The sequence below is a fragment of the Vulpes vulpes genome, chromosome 12 (genome assembly GCF_048418805.1).
Source record: "Vulpes vulpes isolate BD-2025 chromosome 12, VulVul3, whole genome shotgun sequence".
NCBI lineage: Eukaryota > Metazoa > Chordata > Mammalia > Carnivora > Canidae > Vulpes > Vulpes vulpes.
The window spans coordinates 111,058,947-111,079,764 of record NC_132791.1 but is presented as its reverse complement, the minus strand read 5'-3'; the positions used below and the strand labels follow the sequence as shown (position 1 = coordinate 111,079,764).

The 20,818-nt window shown below is 36.5% G+C and overlaps 1 protein-coding gene across 1 annotated transcript; it reads right to left on the bottom strand.

The window, feature by feature from the left end:
- Positions 1-10,509: 10,509 nt before the first annotated feature.
- On the bottom strand, positions 10,510-11,692 carry LOC112920175 (olfactory receptor 8B12-like). Its single transcript, XM_025998823.2, has one exon. The coding sequence runs from the start codon at positions 11,576-11,578 to the stop codon at positions 10,643-10,645; it is 936 nt and encodes a 311-aa protein (XP_025854608.2). The 5' UTR covers positions 11,579-11,692; the 3' UTR covers positions 10,510-10,642.
- Positions 11,693-20,818: the final 9,126 nt, after the last annotated feature.

The following is a 20,818-nucleotide window of genomic DNA, read 5'->3' as shown; positions in this document are numbered from 1 at the left end:
TGCCATGCAGAAACAGCAGGGAAGAATAACACATAACCATGGTGACATTTTTCTAAAGATACCTCACTTTTGGAGGCCAAGAATCAGAGTACATGTTCTCTATTATTTTGGCTAAGGCAGAAGTTCACTATATGAATGATTCATACTTTTATTCAATAATTATTCCATAATTCCATAATTTGTGCATTTGAAAAAGAATATAGAAACTCAATTATACCCGTTGCTGTAAAAAGTTTCCTCTAAAACATGGTGTTAATTAAATGATGGTGCAATTTTTTCTACAATTTACTTTCTTAAAAAATGTTATATATTTTCTCATAAAAATGGCATGGAATACAGTAGGGTTTATTATCTTATGCTCCTTGTTTCTGTCTGTTAGTTGTTCAGTGTGTGTGTGCATGTGTGTGTGTGTGTATGTGTGTGTGGTAAGGTCTCTTAACATGAGATCTATGCTCATTACAAGTCTGTAAATGTACAATACAGTATAGTTAACTAGAGGTGCTATGTTGTACAATAGATCTCTAAATAGATCTCTAAGTTATTCATCTTGCATAACTAAAACTTTCTACCCATTGAAAAATTGGAGTGGACATAACACTTTCAAATTCAAGTCAGACAGAGTGACTCCTTCTTCCTAGTAGTCTCATGCTTAAATTTCAGGACTGTAATCAAGGCACATAAACAGCAGCTGAACCTAGGTTCAAGGATGCCCTGAAAATCATACATCAAGTCCTCACTGACATGGAAAAGTCAGATTTTGCAATACAAATGTATCTGAACAGAACACTCTGACACTGGGGTACAAAGAGACATGTGAGGGATGCCTAGGTGGCTCAGTGGTTGAGCCTTTGCCTTCAGCTCAGAAAATTTACTTATTTTCAAATAAATCCCTGGGCTCTGGGATTGAGTCTGGCATCTGGCTACCTACAGATGTCTCTACCTCTCTCTTTCTGTCTCTCATGAATAAAAAAAATAAAATATTTTTTTTAAAAAGAGAGAGAGAGACATGGGCAAGAAATTACATATACAACATACCAAAAATTAGCATTGAGACTGTGAATGTTGAGAAAAAGCACTGGTTACTCTTCCTAATTGTGGACAGAAAAGAGGGAAGAGAACAGGAAGATCAAAGGAAATTTTTAAATAAATTTTAAGCTGACTTGGCTATGCTTAGAAGCAGGAGTCTGGGGATGCCTGAGTGGCTCAATCCATTAAGTGTCAGACTTTTTTTTTAAGATTTTATTTATTTATTCATGAGAGACACAGAGAGAGGCAGAGACATAGGCAGAAGGAGGAGCAGGCTCCCGCTCCTTCCTCCTCCTTCCTCCTCCCTGTGGGGAGCCTGATGCGGGACTCAATTCCAGGCCCCCAGGATTATGACCTGAGCCAAAAGCATATGCTCAACCACTGAGCCACCCAGATGCCCCTAAGTGTCATACTCTTGACCTCAGCTCAGGTCTTGATCTCGGGATTATGAGTTCAAGCCCCATGTTGGGCTCCACGCTAGGTATGGAGCTTACTTAAAAAAAAAAAAAAAAACTAAAATAAAAAGAAGTAGAATAGTTTGTAGAGGAAGAGAGATTAAAGATCTAAGACGTAATTTTGAGGAAATGAAATCCCAAAGATGAAAAAAGGATGACAAAATTCAATATCCATTCATGCTTTTTAAAATACTTATTTGAATATGGGTTTTTGGGTGGCTTGTCAGTTGAGCCTCAGACTCTTAGTTTGGCTCAGGTCATGATCTTAGAGTCTGAGATCCAGCCCTGCATCAGGCTCCACACTCAGCATGGAGTCTGCTTATGATTCTTTTCCCCTAATATCAGAAAGGGAGACAGAACATAAGAGACTCCTAACTCTGGGAAACGAACTAGGGGTGGTAGAAAGGGAGGTGGGCGGGGGGATGGCGTAACTGGGTGACAGGTACTGAGGAGGGTACTTGATGGGATGAGCACTGGGTGTTATTCTATATGCTGGCAAATTGAACACCAATAAAAAATAAATTTATTAAAAAAAAGAGATTCTTTTCCCCTCATTCTTCCTCCCCCTCTGCTCCTCCTTCTGCTCATTCTCTCTTTCTCTCCCTAAAATAAATAAATAAAATATCTTAAAATACTTATTTGAATCAAGGAATGATTGATACTTTCTTTTTATAAAGTAAGCTTTACACCCAATGTAGAGTTTGAGCTCAACAACCTTGAGATCAAGAGTTGCACGCTCTTCTGAGAGCCCCTAAATGTGTCTCATGATGAATGCTTCTTCAAGATGATTAAATATGTAAAGTAGATGTGTAAAACACCAGCAATTTAATTAGAAAATTCTAGAGGCATTACTAATTAGAATAGAAGTAAAGTTGAAATGACTACAGTCTTCACTATTACTTAACATTGTATTAAAGGTATTAGAAAATGCAGTTATAAATGGGAAAAGGATAAGAGGCATAATAATCATAAGAAAACAGGTAAAATTATCTCTATTTATAGAGATTTCATTGCATTTTGCAAAACCTGAAATAATCCATGAGAAAATGCCTCTAAAAAAATAAGAATTATATTACAAAATGTAAAATTAACATAGAATTCAGTAGAATTCATATATGTGAATAATAATAAGATGATATATGAAAGATAGAACCCTCATTACAGTAGCAAAAATAAAATATGATAAAATTCCCAACCATAAATCTAATAAGAAACATGCAAAAAGGAGAAGAGGCAAATTATGAAACACTCCCAAAAGACACTAAACTAAAGACATGCCATACTTCATGATGGAAGTCTCAAGATTCAAAGATGTCAATTCTCCCTAAGTTTGCTTATAAGAAGTTTAAAATGTAATCACCAGACATGCCGTGAGGTTTATTTTTGGTTGTTTTTTTTTTTCTTTTTGGAAGCTAGGTAGATTAGTTATAAACATTATGGTTAAAAATGAATAGCCAGGAAAACCCTAAAAAAAGAATAACAATATGTGGGAAGTTATCTTCAAGATATGAAAACATTATGAAGCTCCTATAATTAAAGCAGTGTGGTATTGGCTTATGAATAGACTGGCAGACAAATAGAACAGAACAGAAAACACAGAAATAGCTCAAGTGGCTATGAAACTTAGTGTGTAATAAAGGCAGCAACTCAAATCAGCAGGGAAAAGATGGACTTTTTTTTATAAATGGTGATAGAACAACTGGATAGCCATATGGAAAAAGATAAATTTGGACCCATTCCTCACACCATATACTGGTACAATTTGTAAAAAGATCAGACATCCAAGTGTAAAAAAATGAAATCATACAAACATTTTGAAAAAAAGACTGAATTTCTTTATAACCTTAGAGAACAGAAAACATTTCTAAGACTAAAATACCAGAAACAATAGAAATTAATTTTTAAATGTTATATCATAAGGAAAGTCAAAAGCCAAATCACAAAATGAGAAAAAATGTGTGCGACTTATACCTCAAATGAAAAGCTAATATGCCTAATGTGTAATCCTCTTAAAATTGAGATCAAAATACAGCATAAAATTGAGGAAAAGGTGTGATGTAATACCAACAGCCAAATATATCACTAGTTTACCATTATTACAGAAATGTTCATCATTATTATACTTTAAAACTGTTTCTAGGTTGGAAAAATTGAAATTTTTGAGAATATATTCTGTAGGAGAGACAAAATAAACTAAGCACTCCCATTTATTGCTGCGGGGAAAATAAATGTTAATTCTCCCAAAAAGATTCACATATTCAATATAAACCCAATCAAAATCTCAGCAGATTACTTTGTAGGAATTTATAAAATAATCTTAAAATTCATATAGAAACTCAAAGAACCTGGGACACCTGGGTGACTCAGTGGTTGAGCACCTGCCTTTGGCTCAGGGTGTGATCCCAGGGTCCTGGGATCGAGTCCCACATAGAATTCCCCACAGGGAGCCTGCTTCTCCCTTTGCCTATATCTCTGCCTCTGTGTGTCTCTCATGAATAAATAAATAATCTTTTTTGAAAAAGTTACAGTAATCAAAACTCTGTAGTGTTGGCATCAAAATAGACAAGTAAACAAAAGGAAGAGAATATAAAGAACAGAAACAATTGATTTTTAACCAAGGTAAAAAAAACAATCACTGGACATCTATGTGCAAACACACACACACACCAAATAGCCACTTTGATCCATACCTCAACTGTATACAAAATAAATTCAATATGGATTATACACCCAAATGTAAAAACCTATAAAACTTCCAAAATATAAGAGAAAATCCTTGTGATATTTTTTTAAACAAGTTCTTGGATACAACAACAAAACTATAGTTCATAAAAGAAAAAAAGTGATGAGCTGGACTTCTGAAAATTAAGATCTTCTGTTAATAGAATGAAAAGATAAGCCATGAACTATTTGAGAAGCTCATATTCAGTACAGGATGTGAATTCAGAATATATAAAGACCCTTGAGATCTCAGGAATAAGAAATAACCTATTTTTTAAAAAATTTTTAATTTAAATTCAATTTAGTTAAAATATAGTGCATTACTTGTTTCAGGGGTGGAATTTAGTGATTCATCAGTTGCATATAACCCCCAATACTCATTACATGAAATGCCCTCCTTAATGCACATCACCCAAATACCCCATTCCCTCACCCACTTCCCCTCCAGCAACCCTCAGTTTGTTTCCTAAGATTAAGGATCTGTTATGTTGCCTCCCTCTCTGTTTTTATCTTACTTTGTTTTTCTTTCCTTCCCCTTTGTTCATCTGTTTTGTTTCTTAAACTCCACAAATGAGTGAAATATTATCTGTCATTCTCTGACTGACTTATTTCACTCAATATAATACCCTCTAGTTCCACCTATGTCGATGTAAATGGAAAGTATTCATCCTTTCTGATGGCTGAGTAATATTCAATTCTATACAGATACCACATCTTCTTTATCCATTCAGCTGTTGATGGACATCTGAACTCTTGACATATGGCTATTGTGGGCATAGCTGCCAAAACCATTAGGGTGCATGTGCTCCTTTGAATCACTATGTTTGTATCTTTTGAATAAATACCTAGTAGGGCAACTGCCACGTCATAGGGTAGTTCTATTTAACTTTTTAAGGAACCTCCATACTGTTTTCCTGAGTGCCTGCACCAGCTTGCATTCTCATCAACCATGCAAGAGGGTTCCCTTTTCTCCACATCCTTACCAACATCTGTTGTTTCCTGACTTGTTAATTTTAGCCATTCTGACCAGTGTGAGGTGATATCTCATTGTGGTTTTGATTTCTAGTTCCCTAATGCCAAGAGATGTTGAACATTTTTTCATGTGCCTGTTGGCCATTTGTATGTCTTCTTTGGAGAAATCTCTGTTCATGTCTTCTTCCCATTTCTTGATTGGTTTTTTGGGTGTTGGGTTTGGTAAGTTCTTTATATCTTGGATACTAGTCCCTTAACTGATATGTTATTTGCAAATATCTTCTCTCATTCTGTAGGTTGCCTTTTAGTTTTGTTGATTGTTTTCTTTGCTGTGCAAAAGCTTTATATCCTGATGAAGTCCCAATGGTTCATTTTTGCTTTTGTTTCCCTTGCCTCCAGAGATGTGTCTAGCAAGAGGTTGCTGCAGCCACAGTCAAACAAGTTGCTGCCTGTGTTCTTCTCTAGGATTTTGATGGACTCCTATCTCACATTTAGATCTTTCATCCATTTTGAATTTATTTTTGTGTATGGTGTAAGAAAGTGGCCCAGTTTCATTCTTCCACATGTGGCTGACCTACTTGAAAATAGGCAAATAAGTTGGATAAATATTTCACAAAAAAAGATATATGGATGACAAATGATCACATGAAAAGATACTCAGCATTATTAGTTATTAGGGGAATGGAGATTAAAACCAGAATGAGATACCACTATACATCTATTTAAATGTCTTCAGTTAAAAAATGGGCCATGCCAAGTGTTAGTGAGGATGTGGAGAACTGAAAATCTCAAATATTACTGGTGAGAGTGTAAAATGGTTCAACCACTTTGGAAAAATTTCTTAAAAAGTTGAACATACATCTATCATGTGACTTCACCATTCCACTTCTATGTATTACCCAAGAGAAATGAAAGGATATGTCCATACAATGACTTCTACATGCATGTATATAATATATTTTCTTGCAGTAGCCCTAAACTGACAATCAAAGGCCCATCAACAGGTGAATGGACAAACATATGGTAATATATCCATATGACAGAATACTACTCAACAATAAATAGTAATTAATTATCATAAATGTAACAATATGGAAGAACCTCAAAACTGTGTGGAGGTTCCTCAAAGAGTTAAAAATAGAGCTACCCTATGACCCAGCAATTGCACTGCTGGGGATTTACCCCAAAGATACCGATGCAGTGAAAAGCCAAGACACCTGCACCCCGATGTTTATAGCAGCAATGTCCACAATAGCCAAACTGTAGAAGGGTTTGTAGAAGGGTATTAGGCTGAGTGAAGTAAGTCAATTGGAGAAGGACAATCATTATATGGTTTCACCCATATGGGGAATATGAAAAATAGTGAAAGGGAAAGGAGAGAAAATAAGTGGGAAAAATCTAGAGGGTGATAGAACATGAGAGACTCCTAACTCTGGGAAACAAACAAGGGGTAGTGGAAGGGGAGGTGGGTGGGGGGATGGGGTGACTGGGTGACGGGCACTGGGGGGGGGGGCACTTGACAGGATGAGCACTGGGTGTCATGCTATATGTTGGCAAATCGAACTCCAATTAAAAAATATACAAAAAAAGAATCTCAAAACACTTATACTGAGTAATAGATACTAGACAAAAAATGAGTACATACTGTACCATTCCATTTATATAAAAATCTTGAGAATGAAAACAAAAGAGTGTCAGAAAGCAAATTAGTGGCTGCCTCAAAAGCAGTAAGGGAATGGAAGAAGACAGGAAGGAGGGACAAGATTGTGGTGGTGGCTTCATGAATATATACGTGTCAAACTTTATCAAAATTAACACTTTAAGCATTGTAACTAATTATATGCCAATTATATCTTCTTAAACTTTTTAAAACATGAAAATACGTGCATAAGAATGAAACTAGACCATTCTTTTACACCATACACAAAGATAAACTCAAAATGGATAAAAGATCTAAATGTGAGACAAGAATCCATCAAATCCTAGAGAAGAACATAGGCAACACCCTTTTCGAACTTGGCCACGGCAACTTCTTGCAAGATACATCTATGAAGGGAAGGGAAACAAAAGCAAAAATGAACTTTGGGACTTCATCAAGATAAAAAGCTTCTGCACAGCAAAAGAAACAGTCAACAAAACTAAAAGACAACCTACAGAATAGGAGAAGATATTTGCAAATTACACATCAGATAAAGGACTAGTATCCAAGATCTATAAAGAACTTATTAAACTCAACAGCAAAGAAACAAACAATCCAATCATGAAATGGGCAGAAGACATGAACAGAAATTTTACCAAAGGAGACATAGACATGGCCAACAAGCACATGAGAAAATGCTCCGCATCACTTGCCATCAAGGAAATACAAATCAAAACCACAATGAGATACCACCTCACACCAGTGAGAATGGGGAAAATTAACAACACAAGAAACAAGAAATGTTGGAGAGGATGTGGAGAAAGGGGAACCCTCTTGCACTGTTGATGGGAATGTGAACTGGTGCAGCCACTCTGGAAAACTGTGTGGAGGTTCCTCAAAGAGTTAAAAATAGATCTGCCCTATGACCCAGCAATTGCACTGCTGGGGATTTACCCCAAAGATACAGATGCAGTGAAAAGCCAAGACACCTGCACCCTAATGTTTATAGCAGCAATGTCCACAATAGCCAAACTGGAGAAGGAGCCTCGGTGCCCATCAAAAGATGAATGGATAAAGAAGATGTGGTCTATGTATACAATGGAATATTCCTCAGCCATTAGAAATGACGAATACCCACCATTTGCTTCAACGTGGATAGAACTGAAGGGTATTATGCTGAGTGAAGTAAGTCAATTGGAGAAGGACAATCATTATATAGTTTCACTCATATGGGGAATATGAAAAATAGTTAAAGGGAGCATAGGGGAAAGAGAGAAAATGAGTGGGAAAAATCAGAGAGGGTGACAAAACATGAGAGACTTCTAACTCTGGGAAACAAACAAGGGGTAGTGGAAGGAGAGGTGGGTGCGGGGGATGGGGAGACTGGGTGATGGGCACTGAGGGGGGCACTTGACAGGATGAGCACTGGGTGTTATGCTATATGTTGGCAAATCAAACTCCAATAAAAAAATATACAAAAAAATAAAACATGAAATATATATATATATATATATATATATATATATATATATATATATATCTGTTGAATTGAAAATACTTATAATCCTGGCATCTTCAGGCTTCAAGTGCTCTGTCCCTACAAAGCATCAACCAAATGGAGGAAGAGGTGCATCCAGAAGATCAGGAGACCCAAAATGTTGACAGAGCCCAAGCTGCTATGGTTTTGTTATGTTTTCTTTCTCACTCATACCCTTTCACATTTTTCTTCTTCTGACCTCAAGAAGAACAGTGAAAGAGCTCTTTAACAGGACATAGCACTAACCATTAAAGGCAAAACTGATGAATCAAACTTCATCAAAATTAAGAACATCTGATATCAAGAGATTATCATTAATAATAAGCAAGACATAGTTTGGGAGAAGATACGTATACGTACATTTACACATATATGTACTTAACATGTAGAATTTTTAATTCCTTCAAAAAAAAAGAATTTTTAATTCCTTCAAATCAATAGGAAATCAGCTAACAACCCTATTTTTTCAAGTGGTCAAAGACTTGAATAATTACTTCATGGAAGAAGATATCCAAACATTCATTAAAGGATGCTCAACATCAGTAAAATAAAAATGAAAACAAAAGACATTTTGCTTACATACACCAGAATGTATAAAATACAACTACTAAGTGTCAACAAGGATGTGGAGCAAATGGAACTCTTGAACGTTGTTGATAGCTGTGCAAACTGACTCAAATATTTTTGAAAACACTTTGACAGTATTTATAAAAGCTACACATATGCATACTCTACTATCCAGCAAATCCACCAAATCCACATCTAAGTATATATCCAAAATGATTTTTTATATAATGCTATATTTCCCATTACATAATAATTTATGAACTTATCCTGAAATTACCATCCCTTCCCCATGTCCCCCATTATTGCTATCTGCAATGCCTGAAAATTCAGTAGCACTTTTCCTCTCCTAATAAGCAACTACTTGTTGCTCTGTTACATCCTCCACACCAGTGTCATTTAATAAATATATAATGCAAGCCACATATGTAATTCTCAACCTTCTAGTAGACACATTAAAAAAACAAAACAGGTAAATTAATTTTAATAATACATTTATTTAATGTAATATATCTGAAATGTCATTTCTACGTGTAGTCAATGTGAAAAATTATCAATGAGATATTTTACATTTTTTTTCCTATTAATCCTTCAAAGACATAGTATTTTACAATTATATTGCATACTCTCAGTCTCAATCCTCAATGCCATACACAGCTAGTGACTGCCATATTGGATAGTGCAGCTTCCAATTATTTTAGACCATATGCAAGGTAACTCTTGAAATAAGACTCCAAATTCTTTCTGTGTTAGTCTTGAAAAAATATATGACACCTCTACCACACCCCATAAAATTAAGTTTCCCTCCTCTGGAAGTTCTAATTCACCTATGTCCATAGGGCTCCACTCACCAAGTCAGTGGACATTAAACTTGCCTCTCTGAAATCTAACATAATTTTCACTTACATACTACAAAATTCATCAAACACTGATCTTGTCATTTTGCCAAGACCAACTCAACAAAATTTTTCACCTCCTACTCTCTTGCAAAATGTGATATATTAAAATTAACCTGTGAAAAGTAGCATGAAATTACTGTGAATATATTCATAATTTAAATGTGCTAGGTCAACCAACATGTGAAATGAAATGTTTCAAGAAAGAGATGAGGCAAGAAAACATGGCATAGGGGAAAACAAACTGGATTGGGATTCAAGCTAGGATTTCAGTCTAAGCTCTGGCACTGGGTAGTTTTATGTTCTTGGGCAACATACAAATGCTTCTGACTCTGCAAAGTGTGATGTATGATATTAAAACACTAAATCACAGCACCTGGATGGCTCCATGGTTGAGCATCTGCCTTTGGCTCAACTTGTGATCCTGGGGTCCTTAGATCGAGTCCCACATTGGGCTCCTGGCAGGGAACCTGCTTCTCCCTCTGCCTATGTCTCTGTATCTCTCTGTGTCTCTCATGAATAAATAAATAAAATCTTTAAAAAAAATAAGGGCACTAGATCAAATGATCCCTAAAGCCCCATTCAATGTTGAATATTCTGTAATTGTAGCATTTATTTTTCATAAAATAAAGAAGGAAGAATTGGAGGATTTGAGTAAGGGAGAACAAATCCATTTAAGAAAGTTAAAATTTCCTCTGCCATATAGCATAAAAAGAAAACACTGGAGCTTAGATTCCTCATTGAAAAGTAATAATAACAATAAGTAATAATTATAAAAACACTACAATACAAAAAATCCTTGGATCTCTTATCTCAATGTCTAATATTTTTTTCAAGAGAAGGTTATTCTGCCCAAGGTTTTCCTCAGGGCAAATTTGACATCCTTATTCCTTAGACTATAGATTAGTGGGTTGAACATTGGCACAAGAATGGTGTAGATCAAGGAAGACATTTTCCCCTGGTCAAGGGGTAAAATAGAAGGTGGTTTGAGGTACATAAAAGCTCCTGATCCAAAGAAGAGAGAAACAGCAATTATGTGAGAGCTGCAGGTACTAAAGGCTTTGGACCTTCCTTCAGTGGAGCTAATATGGAAAATGCTGGAAATAATGAAACCATAAGAGATGAAAATGGCAGCAATAGGCACCCCAATGCCAATGGTCACAACAATGAAGACCACCAGCAAATTTATGTAAGAGCTGTTGCAGGAGAGCTCAAGGAGCGGAATGATATCACACATATAGTGATTGACAAGGTTGTCAGCACAAAAGGTCAGAAATAATATATTTCCTGTATGGGCCACAGCCCCAAACACCCCCATCCCATAAACAGCCAACAAAAGAAGTAAACACACCTGAGGAGACATGGTGACCATGTACAGCAGTGGTTTACAGATGGCGACATAGCGGTCATATGCCATCGCTGACAAGATATAGGATTCAGAAAAGACAAAGAAACAGAAGAAAAAGAGCTGAGTCATACACCCTGCATAGGAAATGATGTTTCTCTTTGAGACAAAACCCATTAGCATTTTAGGAGTGAGAGTAGTGGAATAACTAAAATCTATGAAGGACAAGTTGAGGAGGAAGAAGTACATGGGAATATGAAGGTGAGAATTCAGCCCAATCAGGATTATGAGGCCCAGGTTTCCTACCACAGTGACCACATAAAAACCTAGGAACAGGAAGAAGAGGGGCATCTGGAGTTCCGGCTCATCTGTTAAGCCTGTCAGGATAAACTCTGTCACAGAGGAGGCGTTATCTGCAGCCATTGTCCTCTAGGAGGGTCTGTGAGGGAAAAAGAAACAAGTCACTGAGACAGAGAGAGGCTACACACCATGCAAGTGCAGGGGGGGACGTGGAGAAGACACAGATGGGAAGGTTCACTGAGTACTAACTATGGGATGGACACTGTCCTAAGTGCCATGTGGCATTATGATTATCCCCAGTTCACAGACGAGGACACTGAACCTGAGGGACTTGCACAAGTCCCAGTGCTGCTGAGTGACAATAGAAGGTGAACTTGGGTGATCTTGCTCCTGGGCTTGAGCTTTTACCCCCTCTGCTACAGGACAGACCAGGTCAGACAGACACTCACCCTGCTTCTGCTTGCAGTCACAGTGCTCTTCTCCATTGGCTCTCAACTGACTCTTTCATGGACACTCAGATGGCCCCAGTGAACAGAAAGTGACAACTCAGAGCTCAGACCCTCTGCTGCTACTTCTACTCTCAGATCCTCTGCTTGGAGGATCAAAACCTCTAATTGTTTTGCTGAGCTCAAGAACTTGATCTCTGAGTGTGGCTTTGTCCCAAGTCTCTTGTCCAAATTCCAGGCATGAGACAGCATCCTTTCCTAATGCCCATGGATAACAGGAGATGAAAGAGTTTTATTCTGGGATTAGAGATCTCCGTGACGTAGTTGTAGGGACTCCCTCAGGATCACTGCTCCAGAGACTCTCTTCCCTAAGGAAGAAGAAATGTTTGTTTATGCATTTGAGAATGCTTGATGTGGCTTTTAATGACCTGTGGTTACATTTTTCATAGTGATTACATCTTTTTAAGCTATTAATTATAGCAAAGTACCATGGGAAAAATAGTAATTCCTGCCTTGTTATTGAGCCCTTACTGTGTATCAGACACTGTATTGATCCAGTACCCTCATATGAAGAATCCAAAGCAATGCACAAAAAAGTAGTACCTTGTTTATTCCTCACAACAGCCTTATATATTAGACAGGAAGCTTGTTGAGCTTGCAAACACAAGGCATTTAATGTATATTACTAACAACCTCTGATTTTGCCTCCAGACACCACTCCTGACTACTACCACTGCTGCACACATTGTCAAAATAGTTTTCAAGAAGTGTCTCATTCATATAGAGACTAATAAAGTTTTGCATGGCAACTTGCACTCAAGGGCCTCTTACCAAGGGCCCTTAATATTAAGGAAGACAGATTTTATACCAAAAAAAAATCCTGATTTGGGGAAATTTGAGCTCCAGTGTGCCAGTGGGTTAAATAGGTTTTTGTCCTGGTTAATGACAAAAGTCTTCTTACAGAAGTTATGATGTCAAAACACAAAGGCAGAGAAGTCCATTTTCCTCCAGAAAAGTTCTACTAAAACCACTGGACACACACCTGTGTGTGTTTGCATGTGCACACATATCCATGAGGACTTGTTCAGCCCCAGCTAAGACTCAGCAATGACAATGCCTCATCTTTTGATTTACACTTAGAATTCACATGTCCCAGAATAACTCCAATAATCCCAATCCTTGTTCTCAATCCCACTGAACAAATGTTACAAACGGAGGAAAACAATTCATTAAAATGAATGAAATTAAGCTCTCCTTGAGAACCAAGTACAGAGAAGTTGAGGGTTCTCTGAAAGCTCTAGGGGGATTTTGTTACAGTTGCCATGGCAACCTCATTTCCAAATGTATCTTAAACAGGGCTTCTCTAAAGTCATGTTACCTGATGATTTGCTCCAATACAGCAGAGAACAAAAAAGCTGTTTCGTCTTTTCCACTTGTGCAGTACTGTTGCCTTTCCCAAGCTGGAATCTCTAAAATGGATTTCTTCTTATATTTGTTTCTAACTTAAACTATACATTATAAATACAGCATCACAGAGCATCTGAAGATTTTACGTACAGTAAAACGCCTTAGTATATATGTCTTAGTATTATATATGACATGTGCATTGACTCTCAGATTTCTAGTAGACCATCAAAGTTATACAAGTACAGTCCCAAGTAAATCCCTACATATCATAGGATTCCCAGCTTCAACAAGAAACACAAAACTAGCCAGAGAGAAGACTTGACATCTGACTGGCCTTCATGTGAAATAGCTTTGATTAGCTCCCGAGAAAGTAGATAGTATTAAATTCATCTTTCAGTAATATGTGTCTGCATCATAGTTACTGTTAAATTTATTTTTTTCAATGTTCCAGGATTTTATTTTAATTATTTATTTTTTTCAAATTTTTATTTATTTATTCGTGAGAGAGAGAGAGACAGAGACACAGGCAGAGGGAGAAGCAGCCTCCCTGCCAGGAGCCTGATGCGAGACTCAATCCCAGAACTTCCGGATTATGACCTGAGCCAAAGGTAGATGCTCAACCACTGAGCCACCCAGGTCCCCCCTAGTTCTTTATTTAAATTCAATTTAGTTAACCTATAGTGTATTATTAGTTTCAGGGGTAGAATTTAGTGATTCATCAGTTGCACATAAGACCTAGTGCCCATTACATCAAGTGCCTTCCTTAATGCCCATCATCCAATTACCCGAAATGATTTTAATGAATGTATTTGGCGATGTAACATGTAAGGTTTAAGGATACAAAAAAAAAAAAAAAACAAGAAAAATGAATAAACAAACCAAAAATAACACACACAAAAAAACAAAAAACATGGTTCCTTGCCAGAAAGAAGCTTACAACCTAATAGAGGCATCACCCATATAGGCTCTTTCTCCTATCCCTGTTCCTTCATATCTCACATTTCCCAGGAGTCAGTTCTCAACCTTCCACACTGTTTCTATTTCCTTAAATTCATGATGAGCTCATTTGTTTCACGGCTTCCACAATCCCTCCATATAAATGGCTCTCAAATTTATGTCTTTCTTTCTCCATTCTCTATGAAGTTCCTTTCCTGTGTACCCAACAGGATTTTTTTTTTTCCTGGATATTTCAAGAGACTGGCCTGTAGTCATCTCTGAGCTCATCAAGTTCATAAACACATGTTCCTTTCTCCAAAAGTAGATGTTCTCTCAACCTCTCCATTATTTATCTGAGTGTAACCAATGGTGAAGAAGAAGAGAGTAGAATTCATAGTTATTCTAAGGCTAGTTTTCCTAGGATAGTCCCTCCAAAACTTATTAATAGCTTTCCCTTTCACTTTGAAACATATCCTTTTGAATGAGAAGTATTCACAGCATAAACTTCAGAATCTGGTGGACCTCAGCATAAATCCTAGTTCTATGTCTTAGTTGCTGTGTGATCTTTGGAAATTTGACTTTTCTGTAGGTTTCTATTTTTTAATCTTAAAATGAGGAAAAAGAACAACAACTCAAAGTGTTACTTTAATGAGTAAATGATGTACCTTCCTGTCATAAAGAAGATTCAAAAAGCAGTTTATTTAAATGATATATTTTATGTATATTATTTCTAAAGATTGATTAAATAAATAAAATTTATAGCTATATCCTTGGATGAAAGTAGTTTCAGAATGGGCCGGAATAGAAAGAAACCAAAGACAGGAAAATTAACTTAAAAAGTTTAAACGAGCATGGGCTGACTTCCAGGAGTGAGGTTTAAAGACCGAATAGTTAGGGGTAAGGTTTGAATCTTTAAGAAATGCCAATAGATAAGGGGAGAAAGAAATTGACCAACAGAAATGTGGAAAAAAAAAAAAGGCAAGTGTAGCAATTAAGAGCAAGAACTAGGGGGCTGGGTGGCTCAGTCAGTTGAGCTTCTGACTCTCGGTTTCTGCTCAAGTCGGGATTTCAGAGTCATGAGACTGAGCCACAGTTGGGCTCCAAGCTCATGGAGGAGTCTGCTGGAAGATTCTCTCCCTCTGCCCCTCTATCCCACTCTCTCTCTCACACTATCTCTTTCAAATAAATGAATAAACCTTAAAAAAAAAAAAAAGCAAGAACTGGAAAAAACAAACCTAGAATTTTTTTTCAACAAACCTAGAATTAAACCCTAACTATATTCCTTATTTCCTAGGTGAACCTAAGTAAATAATTTAACCTAATTAATACTTAGTGTCCCAATCTAAAACACAGGCTTAAATAAATAAATGATAAATGAATGAATGAATACATACATACATACACAGGATAATAATACCAAACTTGCAGACATTTGTGAGGACTGAATATATTATATTGCTATGAATATTCATTTAGTAAACATTAGTTGAATTTATAAAATGTCACAGAGATCAAGGTGAGAAAATTTTAAGAGTAAGGGATAAATAGTGTTACCAAAGGTGAAAGGGAAAAGAGAACTGAAAAACAATTGAGCTAAGGCATTCTCATGAAAGCTATTCACTATTTTTCCATGTTACTCTCACTTTGCTTTGTCTAATACAGCTATTCATTATTTCAAGATTATATTCCAGAAACCCCAAGTAGATTAAAAGCTTCTTCAAGGAGAATCCTTAATCCTAAAGCTTTTGGATACACTAACATATCCACTACCTAGCAGAGTGACGAATACATTATACATGCTCTTCAAAAACCTGTTGAATGTAATGGGCTTGCATGTCAGTATAGTGTAAGGAAAATCCATATGGCAAACCCATAATTTCAGGGATAGATTTTTACTGTCTGAAATAATTTACCAGAGTTTTCTGATAAGCAGACATTTTTATCTCTATCAAAAAACATGGTATAAACCACACAAAATTAGGTTTACTAAAATTTAAGTGTGAAGTCTTTAATATGTTGATAATGCTGTCAACACAGAAATGCCAGAAGATTTTTGCCTGTCAAAGTCAAGGCCTTTTGTAGAAGAAACTTACCCCTTTTCTGTTAGGTGCTGGCAAAGGAAAATCTACTAAGCGGCAGAAGTTACTGCAAAGACAGGGGCACCTGGGTGGCTCAGCAGTTGAGCATCTGCCTTTGGCTCCGGTTGTGATCCCAGGATCCAGGGATCAAGTCCTGCATTGGGCTCCTTGAAAGGAACCTGCTTCTCCCTCTGCCTGGGTCTCTGCCTCTCTCTGTGTCTCTCATGAACAAATAAATAAAATCTAAAAAAAAAAAAAAAAAAAAAGTTACTGCAAAGACTACATAGAGAGTTACAAAGCAACTTAAAATTCTCCAGAACCAAGATATTTTTCCCCTAAGGGGCTTAAATTCAGGAAACCTTGTGCTAATTAGTAAAGTTGTATTAATTAATATACAAATACTGTAAAACCTATCATTTACAAGAAGTGTAAAGGATACAAAAGAAATCGATGTGCTAGAAAGTATAATATAGGCAGAATTAATCAGGACAAACTCAAAATAACCTTCAACTGTGATTTCATGGAAAGGAGAAAAGTAATTTGATGATAGAAACAGAGAGGTTGTTCTAAGCTAATAGCAACTTCTTAATTTACTAATAACTATTAAGTTAAATGTCTTACATGTGCAAAGAAATCAAGCAATGTAAAGAGTAAAATGCATGGACTCCTCTATAATTTTAGTTGCAGCGTTAAAGAAGCTGCAATTTCTAAAGACTTATCTGGAAAGGAAAGCCATATATACTTGCTCAGTGATATGCTCCAATATTTTACAAAGCTTTCTCTCAAGAGCTTCATTTTGTTAACTAGCTTAATTCAAGAGGCAGGGTGGTGTCCTGGAAGAACCATAGGCTTGGAAGTCTAAAGATCTGGCTCTGGTCATATGCTCTTGGACAAGGCACTAAATTGCCTTTGCCTGGAAATTTCTCCTCTATAAAAGGAATAGATGAAACCAAATGCTATTAAATTTAATGAATACTTTTCAGTACTATTTTACCTAATAGTGACAGCCAACTTCTTGAAATATTCATTTTCCTTTCTGTAATGGACAAACTCAGAGGTTTTTTTCTTCCCATACAGGGAAAAACCCAGTTCCTCCCTACTGTATGTTTTTTTCCTGTGAATGTCCTTTAGTACTCACACAGAATTCACTTCTGACCCTTTAGATCACTAAATATGTGGGGGGTTTCCCCACAACAGCAAGCAAGTCTCCGTGACACCAGCTGGGCATCCTACAATTTAACTCAGTTCTGACACTATCCATCTGGATAACGTCCAGTCCTATAGGTTAGAGACTCAGTCCCACAAGATTACCTCAGACCCCCAACACACACACACACACACACACACACACACACACACACACAGTTACTTCAGATGCCAGTCCCAAGCCCAGGTTACCACCTGTGCTTCTGAGCAACTGACTATAGATCAAAGGATCCAAAGACCCTCGCCTTGGGTTTCCTTTATTTGCCAGAGTGGCTCACAGAACTTGGGGAATTATATTTACCAGTTTATTAAAGGATACAGATGAGCATTCAGATGGAAGAAATGCAGGGCAAGGTGTGTGGGAGGGGCCCCAGAGCTTCCATGCCCTTTTCAAGCATGCCACTCTTATACTACCTTGTGTTCACCAGCTCAGAAACTCTCTAAACTCTGTACTTTGGGGGTTTTATGGAGGTTTGATCATGTCAGCATCTTTGATTATTGGCTCCATTTTCAGCCCTTTTCTCAAGAGAGTGGGGGACAGAGCTGAAAATTCTAAGCTTCTAGTCATGGCTTAGTCTTTCTGATGACCAGCCCCCATCCAGAAGCTACTCGGGAGCTCACCAGAGCCACCTCATTAGAACAAAGGACACTCCTATCACTGAGGAAATTACAAGGGTTTCAGAAGTTCTGTGCCAGGAACTGGGGGCAGAGAACAATATGTATTTGTTCTATTATATCACACTTCCCTTTTGAAACACATCACCTTCTTAATTTTGCTTCAACTTCTGGCCACTTCTCAGTTTCCTTCAAGAGCGAAATACTGCTATTCTGCAGAGTTCCATCCTCAGTCTTCTTCTCTTGCCTTTCTATTTATGCTTTCCAAAAGACCTTGTCCACACCCATGCCTGAAATTACTCTCTGCTGATGACTTCCAAATTTGTATTTCTATTCACATCTGAACACCCAACAGAACAGACACCTAAAATTCAACACATTAAAAAAATATATCACTACCTTTTCTCAAAAACCTTTTCTTCCTATATTCTCTATCTTAATAATGATACTTTGGGGCTTTTGGGCACACAGATAAGAAGACCAAATTAACTCATAAGGGAAAAAATATCATACTGTCATCATCTGTTTTCACATTAATGGAGAATAGATTTCAGATACTCAGAAAAAATGTAATGTGATCAGATATATATATATATATCTCCAATATGACTTCAAATTTAAACGCTATGGATACACTGCTATTAACTGCTAAAAACTAAGAGGATCGTGTTGCCATGAGTGTTTCCTAAGGAATCTACTAGACAACAAGCTCTAGATAATTGAAATATTGAACAGGCATCAGTAGCATTTAATATTTATTTACTTGTAGATCTAAGATTAGTAGTTGCCAGGGGCTGAGGAGTGAGGGAAACGGGGAGATATTCACCAAAGAGTCAATTATAAGATGAATAGGTTCTGGGGATCTAATGTACGGTATGGTGACTATAGTTATCTATACACTTGAAATCTGCTGAGAAAGTAGATCTTAACTATTCTCCCCACTAAAAAAACATAGTAACTACGTGAGGTGATGGATATTTGAATCAGCTTGATTGTGGTGATCATTTCACAATATAAATATATATCAACTCATATGGGTAATCTAAAAATATTGTACAACATAAATATATACAATTGTCAATCATATGTCAATAAATCTGTTAAAATAAAATATAATCAATATAAACAAGGCTAATTATTTTTTTAAATGAAACTTATTCTGTTTCAATTTTTTTTTAAAAAAAAGCAGTTAACTAAAATTAAACAGGTTTCTTTTTCAGCAAATTCAGTGAATTTGGTTTTGGAGAAATGTTTGATACAGAAAGATGTAAAGTCGAGTCTTTATGATAAAATTGTAAATATAGTTCATCGCACACAAAAAAACTAATGATGATTGCTGACTACGTTGGTGGTGAGAGATGACAAAAGCGATGATGTTGGTGAAGGTGACAATAATATTGCTGGTAATGATTGATGTGGTCACAGTAACAATAATGATGCTGATGAAGCTAAAAATGTTCCGGTGCTGGCAGTAGGCACCAACCTTCCCAGGCTACAGGGAAACTCTTTCAACAAAAGAAAAACTAACACACGAGGGAGATGTCACTCATAGTACAAAGTGTAAACCCAAAGACTAATTGCCTCCAATGAGGACCAAGTCTCTCTAGCAGTTCTATCCCAGGAGAGGTTCTGCCTATATTTAAATATACCCAACACTCCCCATCTCAGTGACCCATTTTTATGACTGTGTTGACCCCTTTGACTGGAAATAAATATAATTCCGGTGACTTTATGTTTTCTGATATTTCTTAGTTGCTGAAAACAAAGTACCACCTATGATTTCCAGATAACAGTGTTCTAGTTTTCCTCAAACCAGGTATCCAATTACAGTTTTAAAGCAATTATGTAGGATGAGAACAAAATATCTTCCATAAATTTGCATTTCTAATGCAGACATTTTATATATATATTTCCAATCACTTATTCCCCTTCTCAAAGTGTTTTTCCCCACTTGAAAAGGAAATATGGTTGTCTGTGTAATTCTGAGTGCTGTCAGCAGCAGCAAGTCTGAGCTTCTGGTGACCTAATAAATTTACTGGTAAAATTTTTAGCATCAAGAAATTTGTGGATCCTGTATAAGTTAGCTAGAAGATCACAGGAATAAAACTTAGATTTCTGTTGCCCACAATTTTCTATATAATAGGAAAGATGCTCACATCAAGAGGCAAAAACACTGTTTAGTAACAATATTCTGTTTTACACCCAATTTTGATTCCTGGTATTGATATGTTTAAAATGGATTTCCTGTTTCTTATCATTTTAGGAGACTCAGATTTGATGGAAGGGGATAAGTAAGATAGCTTTTAAATCCGTTATCCCTATCTAAATGAAATTTATCTCCTTTTTTAAGAATTAAAACACAGCTCAAAATTCTTGCTGTTATTAATGACTAAGAATTAAATATCTCACTGCCAGTAATTTAAGGTATAAACTTTATGATAATGCAGACGTCCTTGCTGTCTCCAGTATCACAACAAGCAGGACAATATTATTGCTGTTGCTGATCAAGTGAGCCAGAGTCTTTTAACGTTATATAAGAAAGCAGGTTACAATCACAACATACACTCTACTTGCTAGATGGGATGCTGCTTGATTCATGATTTATTTAATAAAGTAAATTAGATCTTTAAAAAAAATGTATAGTATGCTCACTTTGAGTTGAAAAAAATGCATGT

Coding starts and splice junctions, on each gene's coding strand:
- LOC112920175 (XM_025998823.2), bottom strand. CDS start 11,578: ATGGCTGCAGATAACGCCTCCTCTGTGACAGAGTTTATCCTGACAGGC.